The 21717-nt window shown below is 35.0% G+C and overlaps 2 protein-coding genes across 8 annotated transcripts in view; one reads left to right on the top strand and one right to left on the bottom strand.

The window, feature by feature from the left end:
• The window catches only part of LOC131168497 (protease Do-like 1, chloroplastic), a 90004-nt gene that overhangs the window by 7452 nt on the left and 60835 nt on the right, over positions 1-21717 (top strand). For 5 of the 7 annotated variants that reach the window (XR_009140316.1, XM_058127969.1, XM_058127967.1 and 2 more), the window contains exons 3-8: positions 6339-6510; positions 8187-8224; positions 9610-9808; positions 9974-10126; positions 10306-10440; positions 11559-11649. Coding sequence is in view for 6 of the 7 variants with exons in the window: in XM_058127969.1 (XP_057983952.1) it covers positions 6339-6510; positions 8187-8224; positions 9610-9808; positions 9974-10126; positions 10306-10440; positions 11559-11636 (775 nt within the window). In the remaining variant the exon portion in view is untranslated. Of the gene's footprint in view, positions 1-6338; positions 6511-8186; positions 8225-9609; positions 9809-9973; positions 10127-10305; positions 10441-11558; positions 11650-11862; positions 11914-21717 lie in introns of those variants that run through there. The other 2 variants (XM_058127970.1, XM_058127968.1) reach the window with 2 other exon arrangements.
• Positions 19040-20977, bottom strand: LOC131167559 (germin-like protein subfamily 1 member 16). Its single transcript, XM_058126361.1, has 4 exons — positions 20841-20977; positions 20362-20689; positions 19279-19374; positions 19040-19186 (listed from the first exon to the last, which is right to left on the bottom strand). The coding sequence occupies exons 1-4, from the start codon at positions 20975-20977 to the stop codon at positions 19040-19042; spliced, it is 708 nt and encodes a 235-aa protein (XP_057982344.1).

Here is a 21717-nt window from a genome sequence, read left to right as displayed (position 1 = left end):
TGTTATTTTGAGCTCCCAACTATATCATATAAGATATGTAAATACAAGCAATACTAAATACCCATTACACTTGAAAAACTTGAAGCTTTTTCATCCTTTTGCTCTTCTAATTCCATGAAGTGTGCTAGGTTGTATATGCTTTAAGTTCCTTATGGCTTCCATGACATCCTTACCTTCTGTGCATGCTAGGTAATGATCCTCTTCACAATCTCAATGCACAGGTAAGATACTATGTGATTTGTCATTATCAAAACGGGATTAGACTCATAGAGTCAATACATAATTAAGGACATATATACACCGAACCAATCGTGCAATTACAAACATGCATACATATTAATTAATTTGAAAACCAAGTCATATTATGTACGTAATTATATAAACATTCAAACCGAGCAATTACATACATAAAAATTCAAATTATAATATTAGTTAATTATTTGTAGTATATTTTTAAATGTGATAAATTAATTAAATTAATTAAGGTTGGAAATTTAAATGGGTTGATGGGTTAAGCGGGTACTCCCATTTAACCCATTTAATAAATGGTTTACCCATTTATGACCCATATAATTATATGGGTGTACCCTAACCCTTTTATTTATCATGGGTATGGGTTGTAATTGCCTCTACTTATACTAAGCCAATGCCTTAACTTTTAACCCATTGGCAAATCTTAAAAAATATTTTCAGCAACAATGTCCATAGTCAGAGGAGGATGCGGAGGAGTTGTTAAGGGTAACATACGACAAGGCTGTGAGATGCTTGATGTATACCATGGTTTGTACACTCTGAATCTTGCACATTTAGTTTGTATGGTGAGTAAGTTTATAGCAAATCAAGGCAAAGAGTATTGGAGACTTTTAAAATGAGTTCTTAGGTACTTGAAGGGTATTGCAGATTTTGGTTTTGAGGTTGCTATGTGGCAGTATTAAGCAGGGGTACTATTGATTTGGTCCATGTATGAGATTTGAATGTCAAGAGGTTCACCACCTGTTATATTTGCATTATGGCAAGGCAAACATATTTGTTGGAAATCCGTGCTACAATTAGCTGTTGCATTATCTACCATTGAAGTAGAATATATGGCAATGGTAGAGGCTGTGATGAAGGTTACATGGTTGAAAGGATTAATAATTGAACTTGGTATAGGCAACACACTATTCATTTGTAGTGCAATAGTTATAAGTGCAATTGGCTTTCTAATAATTCAATGAATCATGTCTATCATGCTAGGACAAAGCATAAGTAGCTAAATATGACAAGATATCACACTTTGCACATTGCAATTAGATATCACGAGATACGAGAGTTGATTACTAGCCAGTAAGATTCAGCTTGTTAAGGTGTGTAGAACACACACATGTTGACGAGAGTTGTTAGCAAGGAGTTCTTACATGCTTGATATAACTCGTGTTGAATTTTTGATCTAGAAATAAGGTCACAAGTACAGGTCTCAAAACTCTAGGGTTGTTAATGAGGAAAAAGAAGAAGAAACTTGAAAATGAGAAAGAGATTTAGATGTGAAGGAGAGGGGGAGAGAGAGAGAGATAGCTGTACAGAGATTAAGAGAGAGTTAACAATGAAGACAGAGAGAAAATAGAGAAAAAAGAGAGGAACATAGAGGAAGAAAGGAAAGGAGGAAGGAGAAGAGAAGGGATAAGAAGTCATCAAAGTACGACATATTGAATTTATCACCCAAAATTCCATTCCTTGTATCCATAAGCCTATATACGGGCAAAGAAGAAATCCTAACTATTAAATGATTAAATTACAAAATTACCCCAAAGAATAAAAATTATAAAATGACCCAAGTAATTAAATACGAAAATGGAACCCAAAATTTCTACACTATCCAAAGCAGCCCTAAATTAACTAAAATTCCTAAGATATCAAATTTCTTGAAGACAAATCCCTAATTTCTAAATATTTAAGTAACACTTCGAATTATCCATTCCATTGGCATGCTACATCACTTGTCCATCCTACTGCAATCATTGGGCATCTGGTTTCAGTTGTTCAATGTTATGTGCCGTGAAGCATAAATGACCTTATGTAGTGTTCTTCTCATGTTAAAAAATTCTCTTTTTCACTTCATTTGTATTTGACAATCACAAAACACTGCAAAAGCATTACAACACTTCTCTATGCATTTAGCAACTTATCTAGAGATATCCAACCTATGGAATATTACATATTAGAGATAATAACTTGTCTCAATCCTCACATTTTTTGCTCTCTTAGCTTTTTTGCATGTGTTGGTTTGTGTATTGTCTTATCTAATAATACGTATCTTCTAAAAAATGATATTAACTGGTTGGGGATGAAAACAGTAAGGACATATTAAGTAGTGGAAGAGAGTTATCAATTTTCATTTTCAGTTTTCCAAACAATGACAAAAATGCCACTCTGTTTTTCAACTTTCTAAAATTTGTAAATGAAAGTTGGAAAACAACAAAAGATGTTTTCTAAGGGCTTGTTTGGTTAAGGATCCAATTATGAGTTTCCATATTTGTTGTTTTTGAAAATGAAAACAGGGGATTGTATCACGCATTTTTCATACTCCAAAATGCGCTTGGTTAGGGCCTATTTTTTTCATTTTTGTTTTTGTGTCTTTGTAGTCAAGAAACAAATTATGAAAATGCGTTTATTTGTGTTGTTGGTTTTCTGTTTTTGTTGACAATTTTCAATTGTTTTCGAAAAAACTAAAACTAAGGGGCTGTTGGCATCACTATAAAAAATTATAGAAACAAAAATTAAAAATGGAAACCAAAAACTAGAAACATAATCTAAAAACCCATAAACCAGCAAACTGTTTGGTTACTATTTATAGAACTAAAAAAAATAAAAAACTTAATTAAATCTTCATCGTTAAATCAAATACTATTATAAAAATATGATTAAAATAATAAAATTTCAAAATAATGCACATTAAAAAAATGCTATGATGAAAATAAAAATCGTTATAATTACTTTACTTAATTGTTGTACTTTCAAAATTTAATTTGCAATAAAAAATTGTATTGTTTCGTTAGTGCTTTGTCTTGTGTTGGTCTTCCAAAATCTATTTTTGAAGCCGTATCACTTTGAGTGGAGGACTACAATGGTTAAAGAGATGCGTGTGCTACATGATAATGATACTTGGGATTTGGTACCTCTTCCTCCTGATACATCTACGGTTGGTTATCATTGGGTGTACAATGTGAAAGTCAATCTTGATGGTTCTATGGTTCGTTTGAAGGCCCACCTTGTTGCTAAGTGATATACTCAAGTCAATGGTTTGGATTATTTAGACATATTTTTCTCTGGTTGCTAAACTTGTGTTAGTATGTTTGTTCATCTCTTTAGCCACTACTTGTCATTGGCCTCTACATCAGTTAGATGTGAAGAATGCTTTCCTACATGGTGATCTTCAAGAGGAGGTCTATATGGAGCAACTATCTGAGTTTGTTGCTTAGGGGCTGTCAAGCTCAGTGTGTCTACTTAAGAAATCATTATATGGATTAAAACAATCTCCCAAAGCATGGTTTGGTCGATTTAGTGATGTAGCACTTGAGTTTGGCCTTCGACGGTGTGGAGTAGATTACCTTGTATTTTATTGTCATACTCCAATCGATAGGATTTTGTTTATTGTTAATGTGTATGACATTGTGATCATTGGTGACGATGATCAAGGCATGTAGGTCCTAAAATTTTTTCTAAAGAGTAAGTTTCAGACCAAGGAATTGGATTAATTGAAGTACTACTTAGGTGTAGAAGTATCAAGATCTTGTATGGGACTTGTCTTATGTCAGAAGAACTATGTTCTTGATCATTTTGATAAGAATAGGCTATTGGGATCCAAACCTATTGATATACCTAGGGATCCCAACAGTAAGTTAGTGCCAGATATGAGCTATTTGTTGCCTAACCCAAGATGATATCAGAGACTCGTTGGAAAATTGAATTATCTCACAATCACTAAACTGGGTATATCCTTTGCGATTAGTATTGTGGGTCAGTTTCTTGATTCCTTGAGAACAAGTCACTCGGATGAAGTAATTCAGATTTTTAGATATTTGAAAGGTGCACCATGGAGAGATCTCTTATACAAGGATCAGGGTTACACTCATTTTCAAGAATATACAAACACAGATTGGGCCAGGTGGCCTTCTAATGAAGATCCACAACTGTGTAATGTATATTTGTTGGTGGTAATTTGGTGTCTTGGAAGAGTAAGAAACAAATTGTGGTGGCCAGGTCAAGTGTTGAGTCAAAGTATAGGGCTATGGCGCACACTTCATGTGAACTTGTTTGGTTGAAGAACATGTTGGAAGAACAGGGTTTTCCATATTCTTAGCCATGGAGTTGATGTGTGATAATTGAGTTGCTATTCATTTGCTTTCAACTCAGTCTTCCATGAGCAAACAAAGCACATTGAAGTTGATTGCCACTTTATTCGGGAGAAACTTGTACAGAAGCTCATTTCAATCACTCATGTGAAGTTTGAGCTTCAGCTTGCTGATTTGTTCACAAAAGCCTTGGGAGGTGCTCCTGTGAAATTCATTTGTAACAAGGTAGGAACAAATGATATATATCCTCCCACTTGAGGGGGCGTGTTAATGGTTATTTGGTCATTTAGCATTATCAGTATTTGTTAGAGTTATGTTAGTGTGAGTTAGTAAGGGTATTATGGTCATTGGTATTGTATTTGACATATATTATAATTATAAATAGAGGGAGAGACCTATCATTGAGGTTAGGTCTTCCAATTTACCCAATTATTCAATGATTATTATTATTATTATTTAAAATGAGGTATACCCCATACCATATCTTTATTGCATCCAGAAAATTCTATCCAAAAACGCAGGAAGTACTTTAAAAAATTGTTTCTGAAACCTGGATATTTTTAGGGCATTAGGGGTGTTTTTGGATATGTTTCCAAAAAAGTTTTTTGAAAACACTTAACCAAACACCAATTTTGTGCATTCTTTGTATCCTGCATTTTCGGATACAGAAACTGTATCCGAACCCTTAACCAAACATGCCCTAAGTTTTCTTTCCAAATATTTGAGAACTGGAAAACAAGGTGGAGGTTATTTTATTATTTGGAAAATTGAATAGAAACCAAAAACTGTTTTCCCAAACCTAAGGTTCCTGTTTTGGTTTTGTTTCTTTTTTTGTTTTGGTGTGTGCCATGACTTTAGTTGGATAATTTTTGTTTACATAGGAGACTATTTGCTTCTTAATGTTAATGGTGATTTACTGGATAACCCTATGAAAATTTGAACTTCTTGGGAGCTCTTCCTAAATCTGTTTTGTCAACATGATGCACAATCATCCAAAAAGAGGCTCATTACCTACTTTTTGTATCAGTTAGATGTTTTTAGAATACACACACACACACACACATGTGCCTGCACATGTGTCTCTCATGCACAGGAACACATATTTCAGCTGTTCTCATGCTAGTCACACCTTCAGAAATTCTGACTGTCCATTCCATTGGTGTACAATTTTGTTCATGTTTTGAAAGTCCTGACTTTGAGTTGTCTTTACATACTGATTTGGGTTGAGGTTAGGGGCATTACTAAAAAAGGTTTTTTTTTTTGATGGCTGGTTATGAGATGGAATTTGCTATCTTACTGTCACTCATAAGTTGCCCTTCTGGATAAAATGGCTAAGTTTCCCTGATTTTGAGTCTCTAAAAACAGTAATTTGGGTTGATTTAATTAGCTTTGGAAGCATTTTTTGGCCCGTTGCATTGGGATATTGTGAGACTGCTTGCACTAAGGATCTATATCATAAATTTTTTTTTCTTGGATAGAAAAAGAATTTAATTAAAAGAAAAAAGAGAATTATGGAGAATGAAGGATAAGACAACCTCCTAAAAGCAACCAGAAACTTGTTACCATAAAGCCGCTCTCCAATCCTCTGAAGATCAGACAACAAAACTCCCCTAAAGAACCCAAGGAGCATGCTCAAAAAGAAGCTCCGAAAACAACTCTATTTTATAACAAATGGGAAGAAGTTGTGTTGCTATTCAAAATCCTCACTTTCCTGCTGACCCAAAATGTTAAAAAAGAACACAAGTAGCGCATTTTGAGGATACATTTCTTCATTTACTACTGGCTCTTCTTCACATAAATTGATAAACCTCATATTTTTTATTCTACACAATGAGTTTTTAATCTGTGTACTTTGATCCATGGAATTCCCTTGTGGTACCATAACTTCAGATAACAGCTTGATTTGCTCTTTTGTTTTGAGCATTTCCTGCAAAATTTGTTACTTAGTTTAGAGCAATTATGTTTCTTTTTTTGTTCAATGTTAAATTGTGGCTAGTTTTTTTGTAGGGTCACTCTTGCTGACCAGACAACATATGATGCAAAAGTAGTTGGATTTGACCAGGACAAGGATGTTGCTGTTCTGCGTGTTGATGCACCAAAAGACAAACTAAGACCAATACCTATTGGCATCTCAGCAGACTTGCTTGTTGGTCAGAAAGTATATGCTATTGGAAACCCTGTGAGTAGGAAATTCCATTTCACTTGCACAACTATGTTTTCTCTGTACTTTCTCCAATTGCATTATTATTTTACGCGCTCTATCAAGAAAATGATTGGTGAATGTTAACATAGTAAAATGTAGAATTATGGAAAATTTTGTGATGTTTTTGACTAGCAATTGGAACTGCTATTTTTTTTTTTTTTTAATTTAGAAAATTTACCTTTTTGAAACTTAAGTGTGTGACATACAAGTGTAGTTAAAGACATAGCTTTGGCTGAAAAATGCATTTTCTTTCAATCCCTTCGACAAACATGTTTGAAGCATGAGTAAGTAGATTGGTACCTAGAAAATGCAATTTCTTATTTTAAAATTGGCTATGATGCAAGGAGCTATATAAAGATTTTAAATTTGACTAGTCATTTTCTCTCATGTGCATTACACATGCCCGAGAATAATTTCAGGAGAGTAATATTGTACGCAATTGAGGTCTTTATTTATTTTTATTTAAGATACTAAGAGCGAAAAATGAAAATATATGTTTTTGTACTTCGTTTCTTTAATTTATCAGAATTATAACTTCCAACTTAGAGAATTTTAAAACAATCCATTACTTATCATCATTGCCCTCAAGATCAATTGCATCTGCATGTATTTCTTGTGTAATTATTTGGCCTTTCGCTTAATTTGTGCTGTTTCCTTCATTGTCTACTATCATGGTAAATACACACTCTTTATTTTTATATGAAATGGATTTTTTTTTTGTATTTATCATGGTAACATTTATTTGTAAGGAAATGCTAAGGAGTGATAAAATTTTTAATTGTTCATAGATAAAATTTGTAAATACAGATATTTTACCTTATTCAATGATTTGCTATATTTAGTAGGAATGCATTCTTTTAATGATTGAATAATGTCTGTAACTTGAAATGTTGTACAAATATTTATAAAAAATTATTAGTATTTTTAGATCATTGAATAAGGGAAAAATATTTTTACGCATTATTTTCTTTAAAATTTCATAATTGCATATATTATTTTCCAAAATTTTTTTAGTATATTCTGCTACAGAAATATATATATATATATATATTATAGAAAATATTGGTTTATGATGTCTTCTGATAATTAACACTAACCCTATTTTTGGAGAGGCTTTGGATTTGGATTTGTATTAGATTTGTATAAGATGTACTACAAAATTGTATTGAAATTTGTCCAAATCCACCCAAATCTAAATCAAAGGTTGGAAATCCATGCTTCCAAGTGCAGTATAAGTATATTTGTCTGAATTTTGATATGGTTCCATCAAAGTTGTGATATGTATCCTTTATCTGGTATGTTTTACACATACGTATTTTTGGCTTCTATAATCTTTTAAATTATAACCTAATAATTGCCAATATTCAATATTGTGTAAAAGAACCTACGTCATTCCTGAGTTTGCACATTTCCTTTGATATTTCGTCTATATTTTAAAAAGTCAGGATGTTTTTGTCCACAAAATGATTTACATTATTTGTTCTTTTATATAGTTTAATTACACCCTGTTTGTATCCAACTCTGTAAGCTAGCTTGTAAGAGTTTACTTGGGGCTTCCAGTTTTTACATGCTATTATTTGAACTTATTCACCCTGTGGTTTATGAGTATTTAATTTAATTGAGGGAATGGTTACCACATGCTTATTTTGCAGTTTGGGCTTGACCATACGCTTACGACTGGAGTTATCAGGTTTGAAGTCCATGCAAGCCATTTCCTTAATGAGCATGTTGAATGCACGCAGCATTTATTTATTTCTGAATTCCCAGGGAATGTTATGAATTTTATTTGATTAGATCTATTTCACCTAAATGGTTGGTTCACTTATCAGTTTTAGCACATATGATTGTGAATATATATAACCAATTACAGTAGTTAACATTCTTTAGTTTGTTGTCCTGTTCATTTTTACCCACTTCCCCCTTTCTAGAGCTGTCTCTATGTAGGCTTAACTTCAACAGCCCAATGTTACTGTTAACAAGTGTTGATAATAACATAGATGATGTGACATAGGACTGCAGAAAGAAAGAGGAGTGAGAGAGAAGACATAGAAGAGATCAGAGAGAGAAGGTGGGGTAAATGTAAAGAAGAGAGAATTCAAGTAGAAGAGAAGGGGTTCTTGGAGGTAGAGAGAGCAAGAGAGCAGGAAGTTTAATTTAAAGTTAAACAACTGCATTCTGATTGTACAAGACACATGAGAAAGTATTTATACACCCAACATTAAAGTAAAATGAATAATTATAAAACACCTAAAATAATTAAAAGCACTCATAATAACAATTAGCTAGAACTTCTAGAACCACCAAATTTTGAAACAAAAATTGAGAAATAAATATTTCTAAATCCATAGTTGCAAGATAAATGCTTAAATTCTCCATTGTGATCCTCTGTCATGCTACTACTAGAGGGGGGTGGGGGGGGTGGGAGATACACACAATAGCTATCATCCATTAAATCACTGGTGCCTCAACATCATGCTTTGCCCATTTAGTAAAGAAGCTTCAAAATTAAGCTTAGAGTTTGGCTCATTTGTTAAACATGCCTAAACAAGTTGAGTAAGCCCTGGTCATGCTTGGTTTGTTCATTAAACAAGCATAATCTGAGCCATGCATAGTTTTTTACAGGCGTACCTTGTTTATTAAATAAGCTTTGGAAAGGCTTTGGAATTGCCCATTAGTGTAAATAAACAAGCTTGGATGAGTTCTTATCAGGCCGAGCCTTCTAATTTTTGTCAAATTGTAACCCTAGGAAAAAGGAGAGGAGGAACAAAAAGAGAGAAAAATAGATGCCCTACTAGTTATGATATATATATTTTTGATAGCCAGTTATAATTATAAACAAACTCAAAAAATGTCAACAAACTGGCCGGAAAATGAACTCTTCATAAGCCTAAATGAGCTGAGCTTTGCATTCTTCAAGCTTGGCTTGTTTATTAAAATTAGGCAATTTCTCATTTATGAATATGAAGGGGCTCAAATGAGCCTGTATTGAGCCAGGCTACCAAAATGGTCATGAATGGCTTGGTTCATTTGCAGTGTACCTGTACATAACTGAGGCATTCTTTATGTTCCTTACAGTGGGCTACGCAGAGAAATCAGTTCTGCTGCTACTGGTCGTCCAATTCAGGATGTTATACAAACTGATGCTGCTATCAACCCTGGGAATAGTGGAGGTCCACTTCTTGATAGTTCAGGAAACCTTATTGGGATAAACACAGCGATATATTCTCCATCTGGTGCATCCTCTGGCGTTGGATTTTCAATTCCAGTTGACACTGTGGGTTATTACTTGGATACTGTTTTATTTTTTTAATTTTTAATTTTTGTTATGAAGTAATATCAGGTTTAGGCATCATTTAAATCTGCCAAGACACAGGTCCCTCTTTCTCATGCTATGGAATAAGATATTTTTCCTTATTCATTTGTATCATCATCTATCCAGGTTGGTGGCATTGTTAACCAGTTGGTTCAGTTTGGGAAGGTTACAAGACCTATTTTAGGAATTAAGTTTGCTCCCGATCAGTCTGTGGAGCAATTGGGGGTTAGTGGGGTGCTTGTTCTGGATGCTCCAGCAAATGGCCCAGCTGGCAAAGCGGTATGTTTGATATTTTCTGTATATCATAATTTAAATTTTAGTTTCCATGTATTATTGAAACAGATCTCCCATTTGTTTGCTAAAACGCTTTGGCTTGAAAACTTTCTGTCTATTAGCTTTTTATTTTTTTAAAATGTGGCTTTCGCATGAGCATATTTCATCTGGTCTCTATTCTGCAGGGTCTGCAACCAACTAAACGTGACGCTTATGGTAGGCTTGTTTTAGGTGACATCATAACATCTGTGAATGGAAGAAAGATCTCTAATGGCAGTGATTTGTACAGAATTCTTGACCAATGTAAAGTGGGTGACAAGGTATGATGCTGGTTTCATCTATTTTAACTGTTGCTATTGTTCTTCCTTGTTCTTGGGGATAAGAGGGGAGCTCATGTATGCTCGCATTGGGACATACATCTTAGATGCCTGTCCCTAGAAATATAATATTTCGTACGTTCAAAGGCCAAATGGAATAAATTTCTGACCATTTGATAGTCCTAGTGATGCAGTTTAAAGTTAGAGCCATGTCAGTTGGCATAATTTCTTTTAAGACTTTTTCAGCACATTTAATTTGAACCACCAGTTGGTTGGAGCTTTGAAGATAATTAACCCAATGAAAAAGGTTGTATTCTTATGTTGGGATATATATGCATATAGGGGTGCACCTCGGTTTGATATGGTCTGGTCTGGTCTGGCCTTGGTCTGGAATTAAACTGGCTAAAAAATTTCTTGTATTCTTTACCCATAACCAACTTGTGGACTAGTATACAGAACCAAGGTAATCCAACCTATGTAAATTTGTATTTGGTTCGGGAAGGCCCTTGACAATAAAGTAAATGAATTTACAATTTCACTGATTATTGGCTGCCAAAAATTTGCTGCTAATTTAGCTCAACAAAGTAATCATATCAAGATGTAGCACAATACCTCATGGAAAGGCAAGGACAATCGCAAAGAAATTTACAATACTTTGTACACATTCAGCCTAAAGCTAAACCATTCACATCTCTTCACATACCTAACCCAGAATCAAACCAATGTGTGTGTAAGTTTCTTGAGTTAGTCACACCTCAGCCTAAAAAAAAAAATCTGAAATAAAGGAAGAAAGAGGTTAGATTTGTTTGCTTCTCAGTTTTTCATCTTATTAGGTTGCATTCCTCATACATGCTGCTGATATTTGCTTTCTTGGCATTTGCTTTCTAGCAGATCTCAGCAGCACCGAGCTTGATCTGTCTGATATTTTGTTTTATGCTTTTAACTGATTAATGAGCAGTTTTCTCACTGTCCTGGACATGGTCCAGCGGCTTCATAATGTCCTGGACATGGCCTGCCAATTTGAAATTTACAACTTTATTGCCTATGCTAGCATGTGATTTGTTAAAGGCTATCCAAATGGAAGGATGTTAAGCAAATCATTCAATCATCTCAATGCTCAGGTGGTCGTGGAGGTGTTACGTGGTGATCACAAAGAGAAGGTCCCTGTAACTCTTGAACCAAAGCCAGATGAGTCATGAGATCCTACACAAGGTCAGCGTATATATGTGAGCACAACAAATATGAAGAAATGTGCCCATTATTTATCATCATTATTAATGTTACTACTATGATCATTTTTGTGTATCAATTATTTGATGTAGAGTCGTGTTGCACATATTCCCACTGTTGTACTGCTGATATTCTGATATTATGTTGATGAAGACAGTGTATAGCTTTATCTCTTTTAATTTATTCACATAACAGGAAGGCTGCATTTGCAGTCTCTAATCCCATTCATAACTCTTCTCGGTAGCATGCAAATCTCCCATGGGTTTTGCTGGTGTGTAGCTGTATGAAGGAGTATTTTCCCATGAAGATAAGGGTAATTCTCTTTCTAGTCACTTAACCCTGTCAGAACATTACTTGCATGTGCAGTATCTTTATACAATGTTGGTTATGATTTGTGATTAGGACCTGACCATCATGTGGTATTGCCAGTATGGAGTTGTTTTATCCCCAATACTAGCTGTATGGGAGATGTGAAGGATGCTAATGTTTGTCATGACGAAATCTTATTCCTTCTGAATAGTCTGAATTAGGAGTGTACAAAAATTACCGAAGAACCAAAAGCCGGACGAAAACTGAACTGTTTTACAATTCAGTCCAGTTATTCGGTTTTCGGTCTCGGTTTCGGTTTAGAATTTTATAAAATATTGGTTTTCTGTTTTGGTTTTATTGTGAAACCGAGCCAAAAAACTGAATTATATACATGCATATACAACAACAACAACAGCAAGCCTTTAAGTCCCACTAGGTGGGGTCGGCTACATGAATCCTTTTCCGCCAATTCACCCGATCCTAAGCATTTTCCTCTATTAGATTAAGGGCTGTTAAATCCTTCCTCACTACCTCATTCCAAGTAATTTTAGGCCTACCCCTACCCCTTTTCATGCCAAAAACCATAACTAACTCACTTCTCCTTATAGGTGCTCTACTAGGCCTGCGTTGTAAATGTCCAAACCATATAAGTTGCTTCTTATCTTGTTTTCAACTTGTGGTATGTCTAAATTTTAGCGTATATGTTCATTTCTTATTGTATCTTTTAATGTTAAACCACTCATCCACCCTAGCATATGCATCTTAGCAACTTGCATTCTTTGTATATGTTGTTTCTTAGTTGCCCAACATTTTAAACCATAAAGCATAGTTGGTCTTATAGCCATTTTATAAAACTTTCCTTTTAATTTTAAGGGTATTCTACGATCGCATAACACAACTGCTGCACTCCTCTATTTTACCCAACCTGTCTTAATTCTATGTACTACATCTTCTTCAATTTCCCCTTCACCTTGCATAATAAATTCAAGATATCTAAATTTATCAGTGCTATTAATCTCTTGATTATCCAATTTAATCTTCTCTCTATTGCTACTCCTTACATTACTGAAATTACATTTCATATATTTAGTCTTACTCCTTCTTATCCTAAACCCTTTGGATTCTAATGTGACTCTCCAAAGTTCTAGCTTAGATTTTGCTCCGCTTCTATTGTCATCAATCAACACGATATCATCTACAAACAACATATACCAAGGGATCTCATTTGGGATATTCCTAATAATTTCATAAATTACTAAAGTAAAAGATAAGAACTCAAAGTAGAACTTTGATGAACACCTATTGAGATTGAAAACTTTCTAGACTCTCCTCCTACGGTCTTGACGCTAGTCACTACTCTATCATACATATTCTTAATGACCTCCGTATATCTATTGCAAACTCCCTTCTTTTCTAATACTCACCAAAGCACTTCCCTAGGTACTCTATCATAAGTTTTCTCTAGGTCAATAAAAACCATATGCAAGTCCTTCTTTTCCCTAAACTTTTCCATTAAACTTCTTAAAAGATAAATAACTTCTATTGTTGATCTCCTAGGCAAAAAACCAAATTGATTTTCTTAAATCTTTGTTTCTAATCTTATTGTATGTTCAATTACCCTTTCCCATAATCTCATCGTATGACTCATAATCTTAATTCCATGATAGTTATTAAAGTTTTGAATGTCGCCTTTGTTTTTATATAGAGGTACTAACATACTTTTCCTCCATTCTTTTGGTATTTTCTTGGTTTTAATAATGTTATTGAATAGATTAGTTAACCAAATAATTCCTTTATCCCCTAAATATTTCCAAACTTCAATTGGTATTTTATCTAGTCCTATAGATTACTCACATTTCATCTTTTTAATGCCATCTTAACTTCAAGGACTCTAATTTTACGAATAAATCTTCTATTTTTAATCTTCTCCTCATTTGTCACTTCTACGTTCAATCTTTCATTTTGGTTTTCATTGAACAACTTATCAAATTATTTTTGCCACCTTTCTTTTATGTCTTCTTCTCTAATTAAGATATTGTCATTCTCGTCCTTATACATTTTATAAAACCTAAATCTTTGCATTTTCTTTCTCTAACTCTAGCAAGTCTATAAATGTCTTTTTCTCCTCCTTTTGTATTTGACTGAGTATATGAAGTATCATAAGCCCTATGTTTAGCTTCATTGATGGTCTTTTTTTTTTTTGCATTTTTTCTCGATTCTTTATATTTTTCAAGATTTTCTATATTTCTACAATTTTGCCATATCTTATACCAATTTTTTTTGTCTTAATGACATTTTGGGCTTCTTGATCCCACCACCAACTTTCTTTACTACCCAAGTATCTTCCTTTGGACTCACCTAAAACCTCTTCTGCTATCCTAACAATAGAATTCACCATTTAAACAGTATTTGTATCAACCTTATCCCCTATTGTCCAATCACACTCTTTGTTCATTTTATATTTGAATTTTACTATATTATCTCCCTTCAAGTTCCACCATGTAGTCCTCTCGTGTTGATTTATGGTACTCCTTCTCTTACATTCTTTAATATGTATATCTAATACTAAGATTCTATGTTGTGTAGTCAAACTTTCACTTGAGATAACTTTACAATCCTTACAAGACAGACGGTCCCTATTCTTAGTTAAAAAGAAATCTATTTGACTTTTATTATACCCACTCTTAAAAGATATTAAGTATTCTCCTCTTTTTGTAAAGCAAGTTTTCAATATAATCAAATCGTAAGACATGGCAAAATCTAAGATTATATTATCGGACTCATTTTTTTCTCCATATCCATGGCCACCATATATCCTCTTATACCCTATACTATCCTTCCCAATGTGACAATTCAAATAAGTTTATGTGAATGTCTATTTCTTCCCAAAATTATTTTTTCAAATTTTCTTCTAAGCCTATTTGTGGAACATATGCACTAATGAAGTTCACTATTTCTAGGCCAAAAACTAACTTGATTGTAAATTTGTAATGATCCTAACCCCTATTCTTTTAATATCTACTACATTTTCTTTTAGGTCTCTATTTACAATAATACCCACCCCGTTTTTATGTTTCTCTTTGACAGTGTACCAAAGTTTAAATCTTGATTTTTCAATTTCTTTGGCTCTCTCCTACCCATTTCGTCTCTTGAAGGACTAAACTAAATTTTCTTCTAAACATTATTTCCACAATTTCCACACTTTTTCCCGTAAGAGTCCCTATATTTCAAGTTGCTAATCTTATCTTAGTTTCTTGTGCTAACTTATTAACCCTCTCCCTTTTATACTGACCTGGTCTATTCCCTTGATCTAGGAGATTTTGGTAAGAATTTATGATAAAATGATCTGACAAAGTTTTATGTTGGCTATCAGCTACCTAACACAACCCTACTCCTTTATCTGGGTTTGTGACCGAATGTGTATACAAAGACTTTGTGTTACACAAGCGAAGTACACGTTTGTGTGTTTTTTTTAGCTAACTTATTTCACAAAGACAATTTTCTAAGTACCCTACAACTAGTAGAAACTACTCACACAATACAATGCATTAAAATATTTTTTTAAAGCATACAATTTTGAGTGTGCATCCAAGCTAGACTAAAATCTGCGCAATAGTACTTTTTGAAAAAAATAAAATAAAAAATGAAACTAAATTTTGTCATATTCCAAGACTTGCAAATGAAAACACAAAAAAACAAATATTAAGCCTACAAATCCTAGACACAAAAATCATCATAGCTAACCAACTATTGAGAAAAAATAATTTAATAACAGTAATAAGAAAATAAATAACAAGAGAGGAGAAGATCTCATCGGTGGCTAAAACTAAAGAGGTGAAGACAAATGCTTGAAAAATACCCTTTGATGTAGGAAAATTGATATTGGTAACAAGAATCAATTGAAGAATATTTAAGCAATGAGGAATTGCAAAAATTCTTCAATTTGCTCAAATAGGAGTTGGGTCGGAAAATGAATCTGAAGTTTTGGGTCAACCAGGATTTGATTTTCTATGGTTTCGGCTGCTATATTCTCATCTCTATCGCAGGAATTTTGATGATGACTGGCTAGCTTATAGGGAAGAGGTTGAAAACAGCTCCAGCCCATGCTGTTTCAGTAAACATGCCAGCAGTCCTTGTTTCTTCTTTCCATAATGGACGAGTCCGAATAATTCTTAGCACAATACTGGAAGAAAACTACAAACTTCAGCAAGTCCTTTGTAACCAAATGGAACATGACCTCTCAGTTTGGGGATGATAACTAAAAGTACCACCTCTTCCAAAAACTCAAGATGGAGGAGCAATAAATCTAGTATGGAAATGAAAGATAATATGAAGTATATAACATATATCAGTAGATGAATGAAGAAGACAAGCAAGTCTTTAACGTCTTGTCTGAACTAAGGCATTTCTGCTTACGATCATTCACTAGGATGTAAAAGAACAGTGGAACTAGGGACACTGTGTAGAAATCCGAAGTATCTTGGAGTGATTTAGGGGGTATTTATGTAGAGGATTGTATATTATTGAGAGAGATTATTTTAGGAGATTGTTTCCATATTTAGAATACTCGATTATATTATAAATAGTGTGTATTGGCTTGTACAAATTTATTCAAGGAATACAGAAAACCTATTCTAATTTCATGGTATTAGAGCTAGGGTTTCAAAATCCTTGTTAGCAATGGCCAAAGGAGTTGTCAACAACAGAGGGTCGAGCACCTCTGAAGCTCTCGATGGCGAGACTGAAGCCACCTCCACCATGGGTTCGAATGGGCTAGACAACTCGTCCTTTCCACTCTTGGTGGAGAGACTGAACGGAAAAAATTTCCGTGATTGGGCTTAGTCAATCAAACTTGTGATTGACGGCAAAGGAAAGTTAGGCTACCTTATCAGCGAGAGGAAGAAGCCCGCCTTAACCAACGCTGCAGAAGTGGAAGTCCGGGAACTCCATGGTGACTGCGTGGCTTGTAAAATCCATGAAACCTTTAATCGGAAAGACCTATCTGCTCCTACTGACGGCGAAGGATGTCTGGGATGCTGTCCGAGAGACATACTCAGATGTTGAAAGCTACTCCCAAATCTTTGAGATTAAGACTCGACTATGGCAGATGCGGCAAGGAGAGAGAGACGTCACCGACTACTATATGGAGATGATGAATCTTTGGAAAGAACTTGACCTGAGCGTTGAGGAAGAATGAGAATGCCCTGGAGACAGTACCTAATATAGGATAAGACTCGAGAATGAACGAGTCTTCGAATTCTTGGCCGGACTCAACCGAAACTTGGACGAGGTGCGAATGAGGATTCTTGGTTGACGTCCTCTGTCTTCGACTCGGGAAGTCTTCGCAGAGGTGAGGCGAGAGGAGAGTTGTTGCAAGGTCATGTTGAAGGAGTTGATCGAAAATAATAGGCTTGAGATGTCTGCCCTAATTTCGAGAACTCTTGCAGGTACAAGTCAAAAGGCGCAGAAAGGGAGACCCTGGTGTGAGCACTGCCGCAAGTTGGGCCACTCAAAAGATAATTTCTAGGAAATACATGGGAAGCCTGTAGATTGGAAGCAGAGACAGAATAAAAAAAATCGTGGCTACCAAGCTGCTCTTGATAACTTAGCTAAAAAACCACAAGGTGAGAAAAATAACAATTCCACTTCAAATGGCGCATTCAGTCCAAGAGCAGTTGGAGCAACTCTATAAGATGTTCTCTACCATTCAAGCATCAGGTCAGTCTTTCACAAGTATTCCTTCTGGTTCTTTAGCCCACCGAGGTAATTTTTTGACAGCCTTAAATACCATCTCTCATTACAAATCACCATGGATAATTGATGTTGGTGCCTCTGATCATTTGATTGATTCTTATCATCTGTTCTCATCCTATTCACCTTGTGCTGGGAATTTGAAAGTTAAAATTGCAGATGGATCACTCTCATCTGTTGCAGGCAAAGGGAGTATTCGAATCTCTGATTCCATAATTCTAAAATCTGTCCTACATGTCCCTAGGTTGTCTTGCAATTTGTTATTCATTAGCCAGTTGACAAAAGATTCCAATTGCTCTGCTAAATTTGTTTCCTCTCACTGTGTTTTCCAGGACCTATCATCGGGGAAGACGATTGACAGTGCTAAGGCGTGTGAGGGACTTTACTACTTTGAGGCAAATATGAGTGAACAATGTAAAACTGCTATTTGTGATTTTGCATCTGTTTCTAGGGATAGTGATATTTTGTTATGACATTCTAGGATGGGTCCTCCAAATTTTTAATACTTAAGACGTTTATTTCCTTCCATTTGTTCAAATAAAACGTCTTCTGAATTTTAGTGTGAGATTTGTGAACTTGCAAAATACCAACATAATTCCTTTCCAAAATCCACATACAAACCATCTAAACCTTTTACTATGATTCATAGTGATTTATAGGGGCCCTCACGCTCTCTCAATCGCACTCACACGAAATGGTTTGTTACTTTTATTGATGATCATACTCGTATTTGTTGGGTTTACTTGTTGAAATATAAAACTAAAGTCCGTTCTATTTTTGTTAGTTTCCACTCTATGATTCAAACACAATTCCAAACTCACATTCAAATTTTACATATTGATAATGGTACATAATATTTCAATAATATCTTGGAAAATTATTTTCAAGAAAATGGAACCATTCATCAAAGTTCCTGTGTGGATACCCCTCAACAAAATGGGGTTGCTGAACGCTAAAATAGGTATATTCTTGAAGTAGCTCGGGCATTGATATTCACTACAAATATAAAAAAATATTTTTGGGGCGATGCCATTTTAACAACTATATATATCTCATTAATAGAATGCCTAATCGAGTTCTTTCTTTTGCCACTCCTCTCCAAAAATTTCAAGATGTTTTCCCAACTCTCGGCTCAACTCCAATCTCTCCCTGAAAATTTTTGAGTGTATTGCATTTGTACATGTTCATGCTCACAATAGTGATAAATTGGAACGTCGTGCCATTAAGTGCGTTTTTATTGGTTACTCTCCTACTCAGAAAGGCTACAAATGTTATGATCCTGTCACAAAAAAATTGTTTGTTAGCCTTGATGTCACATTTTTTGAAACCGCTCCTTCTCAAAACCCTGGGGGAAGAATTGAAGTGAAGATCGGTTTTTTGATTTCTCTGTTGATGAATCTGTGCTATAAATTGAGACTGCCATTACATCATTTCTTGACTCGTCATGTGTGAAAGACCACTTAAACTCAGGGGGAGATGTAGAAAAACAAAATAAGGAAATACTTGTTTACTCAAGAAAGCCAAAAACAAAGAACAGAGAAAATCTCATACCTGAGGCACCAAGAGAGTTGGAACTGGTGATAGCTCTGAGCAACCATGAGTCCACACCCAATCTCGATCAAGTAATAGATGGCCATGAGCTTCCTTCTGCACCCGATGACATCAATTTACCCATTGCAGTCAGAAAACAAACTAGTTCATGTACTCTATATCGTTGGTCTAAGTACATGTCTTATAAAACTCTGTCTACAGGGTGTCGTGCTTTTACTTCTAATCTTAATAGGAAAAAAATTCCAAAGAATATCCAGGAAGCCTTGGAGGTTCTGGAATGGAGGGAAGCTGTCATGGAGGAAATGTGGGCCCTGGAAAAGAATGGAACTTGGGACGTTATGAATTCACCGAGAGGGAAGAAGCCATCAAGCTGCAAATGGGTCTTCACAGTGAAATATAGAGCTGATGGGATAGTTGAACGGTATAAAGTCTGACTTGTTGCAAAAGGGTTTACACAGACCTATGACATTGACTACACGGAGACGTTTGCACCAGTGGCAAAATTGAATACAGTTTGGGTCCTCCTGTCCTTGGCAGCCAACTTGGATTGGCCACTACTGCAACTCGACATTAAAAATGCATTTCTAAATGGCGAGTTAGAAGAAGAAGTCTACATGACGATATCACCAGGTTTTAGTAAGAAAGGTGAAAAAAACAGAGTATGTAAACTCAAGAAGTCCCTGTTGGACTTGAGCAATCTCCTAGAGCATGGTTCGACAAATTTGCGAAGGTGATAAAGAACCAAGGATATCGACAAGGGCTATCAGATCACACTATGTTTTTCCAATAGTCTGAAAGTGGTAAGAAAACAATTCTAATTGTGTATGTTGATGATATAATCCTAATTGGAGATGATACAGTGGAGTCAGAAAGATTGAAGAAAGTCCTAGCTGCTGAGTTTGAAGTTAAAGACTTGGGAAAAATGCGGTACTTCTTGGGAATGGAAGTTGCTAGATAAAAAAAGGGTATTAGTGTCTCTCAACGAAAGTATATCCTTTATCTCTTAACCGAAATTGGCATGCTTGGATGCAAACCTAGTGAAACCTCCATTGAAGCAGTAAAGAGAGTTGAAGACGCAAAAACATCACCTGCACAAAGAATTTTGGTGACTAGGCTATTGCTTGGGTTGGACATAATGAATCCAACATAGAGGGTTCCCTCCAAGATAGTGAGGAGCTCAGTGGCACGAGGATGCATGTGGGGAGGGTTGAGATCATATGGAGCAAAGTCAAGACGAGCTATTGAGATACCAGGGGTGTTAAGGCCAGCTTGTTTATCAACATTTACTAGTGTGACATTAGAGCCAAGTTGGTTCGATGTGTTCCCAGGCACATTAAGTCCTGAAAAGAAAAAATCATCTGCTGTGGCTAGCTCTGGATCTTTGCAGAATTTCCCGTTCACAAACACTGAAAATATTTGCAATAGAGAAGCAGACAGAAGTAGATGGCAAATTAAATTATGTTTTATACGTGAAGGTAGGAAAAAGAAGAACATCAAGTGTACTATTGAATTTAAGATTAAATAAACATCAAATGTGTTATTGAATTTAAGGGAAAAGGTAATACATACCAGCTTCCTTGGTGTCATTAAAAGCAACACAAAAGTCCTGCAAAGGACAGGGATCAGAAGCAGAGGCCAGAGACAAAACCATGGCCAAGAAGGCAATGGATAGAAGTGTATTGGCTGCCATCTTGCTCATGGCTAAGTATGCACAGGGGGGAAGGTGTTTGTGCCTTTTTGCTTTGAATCAGTTGTGAGGACACTGGCAAGGTAGCTTTGTCTATTTATAGCAGAAATGGCTTGACACGTTTGACATTTGAAGTAGTCTTTTTCCCATATCCAAATAGAAAGTCACTGACTTTACCCATTCCTCAAGAGTAAGGAGTACTCCATGCCTTTTGTATACATAATAAATATAGAGTAGAATACATATAAGAAGGCTAGGTCATTCTAAGTGGAAATGCACTTTTTTTTTTTGGTTTGGACTAAAATGTGAGTTCAAAAAATTTTCCTACTTGAAATACTAAATTCAGTTGACAAGTTCAGAGGCATTGACTATCCACCATGTAAAGAAACTGTTTTCAACCTAGATTAGGAATGCCTAAAGATTTTAATTTTTTTTTAAAACAATAAGATAGGTTATACTTGTTCCAGTTTCTGTCAGATGCATTAGACTTGGTAAAATGAAAACTACATATTCATTGAACATGTCCATCAGTTCAACAAGTTGTCGGTTCCATTCTGATATTGTCTGTTCCTTATGCTTTGAGCATGAGCAGTTGCGGAATAGTTTTGCAGATTATTGTTTTGGTTTAGTATTCTGATTTGAGCATGAGCAGTTGCGGAATAGTTTTGCAGATTATTATTTTGGTTTAGTAGTCTGATTTTATGCTGATGAAGAAAGTGCATAGCTATCTCTTTTAATTTATTCATATCTCA

Source organism: Malania oleifera, chromosome 11 (assembly GCF_029873635.1).
Source record: "Malania oleifera isolate guangnan ecotype guangnan chromosome 11, ASM2987363v1, whole genome shotgun sequence".
Lineage (NCBI taxonomy): Eukaryota > Viridiplantae > Streptophyta > Magnoliopsida > Santalales > Ximeniaceae > Malania > Malania oleifera.
Note: the sequence above shows the minus strand (reverse complement) of the source record. Positions and strands in the feature narration are given on the sequence as shown.

Excerpts from the sequence above, each read along its gene's own strand:
- LOC131167559 (XM_058126361.1), bottom strand. The coding sequence starts at position 20,977 with ATGAGCAAGATGGCAGCCAATACACTTCTATCCATTGCCTTCTTGGCC. Across the intron at positions 19,375-20,361 it reads AAATTCTTTGTGCAGGTGAT|AAGGAAGCTCATGGCCATCT; the intron begins GTTTTTGCGTCT and ends CATCGGGTGCAG. Across the intron at positions 19,187-19,278 it reads CAACTCTCTTGGTGCCTCAG|TGGTCTTTCACACATGACGA; the intron begins GTATGAGATTTT and ends CCTGAGTTTAAG.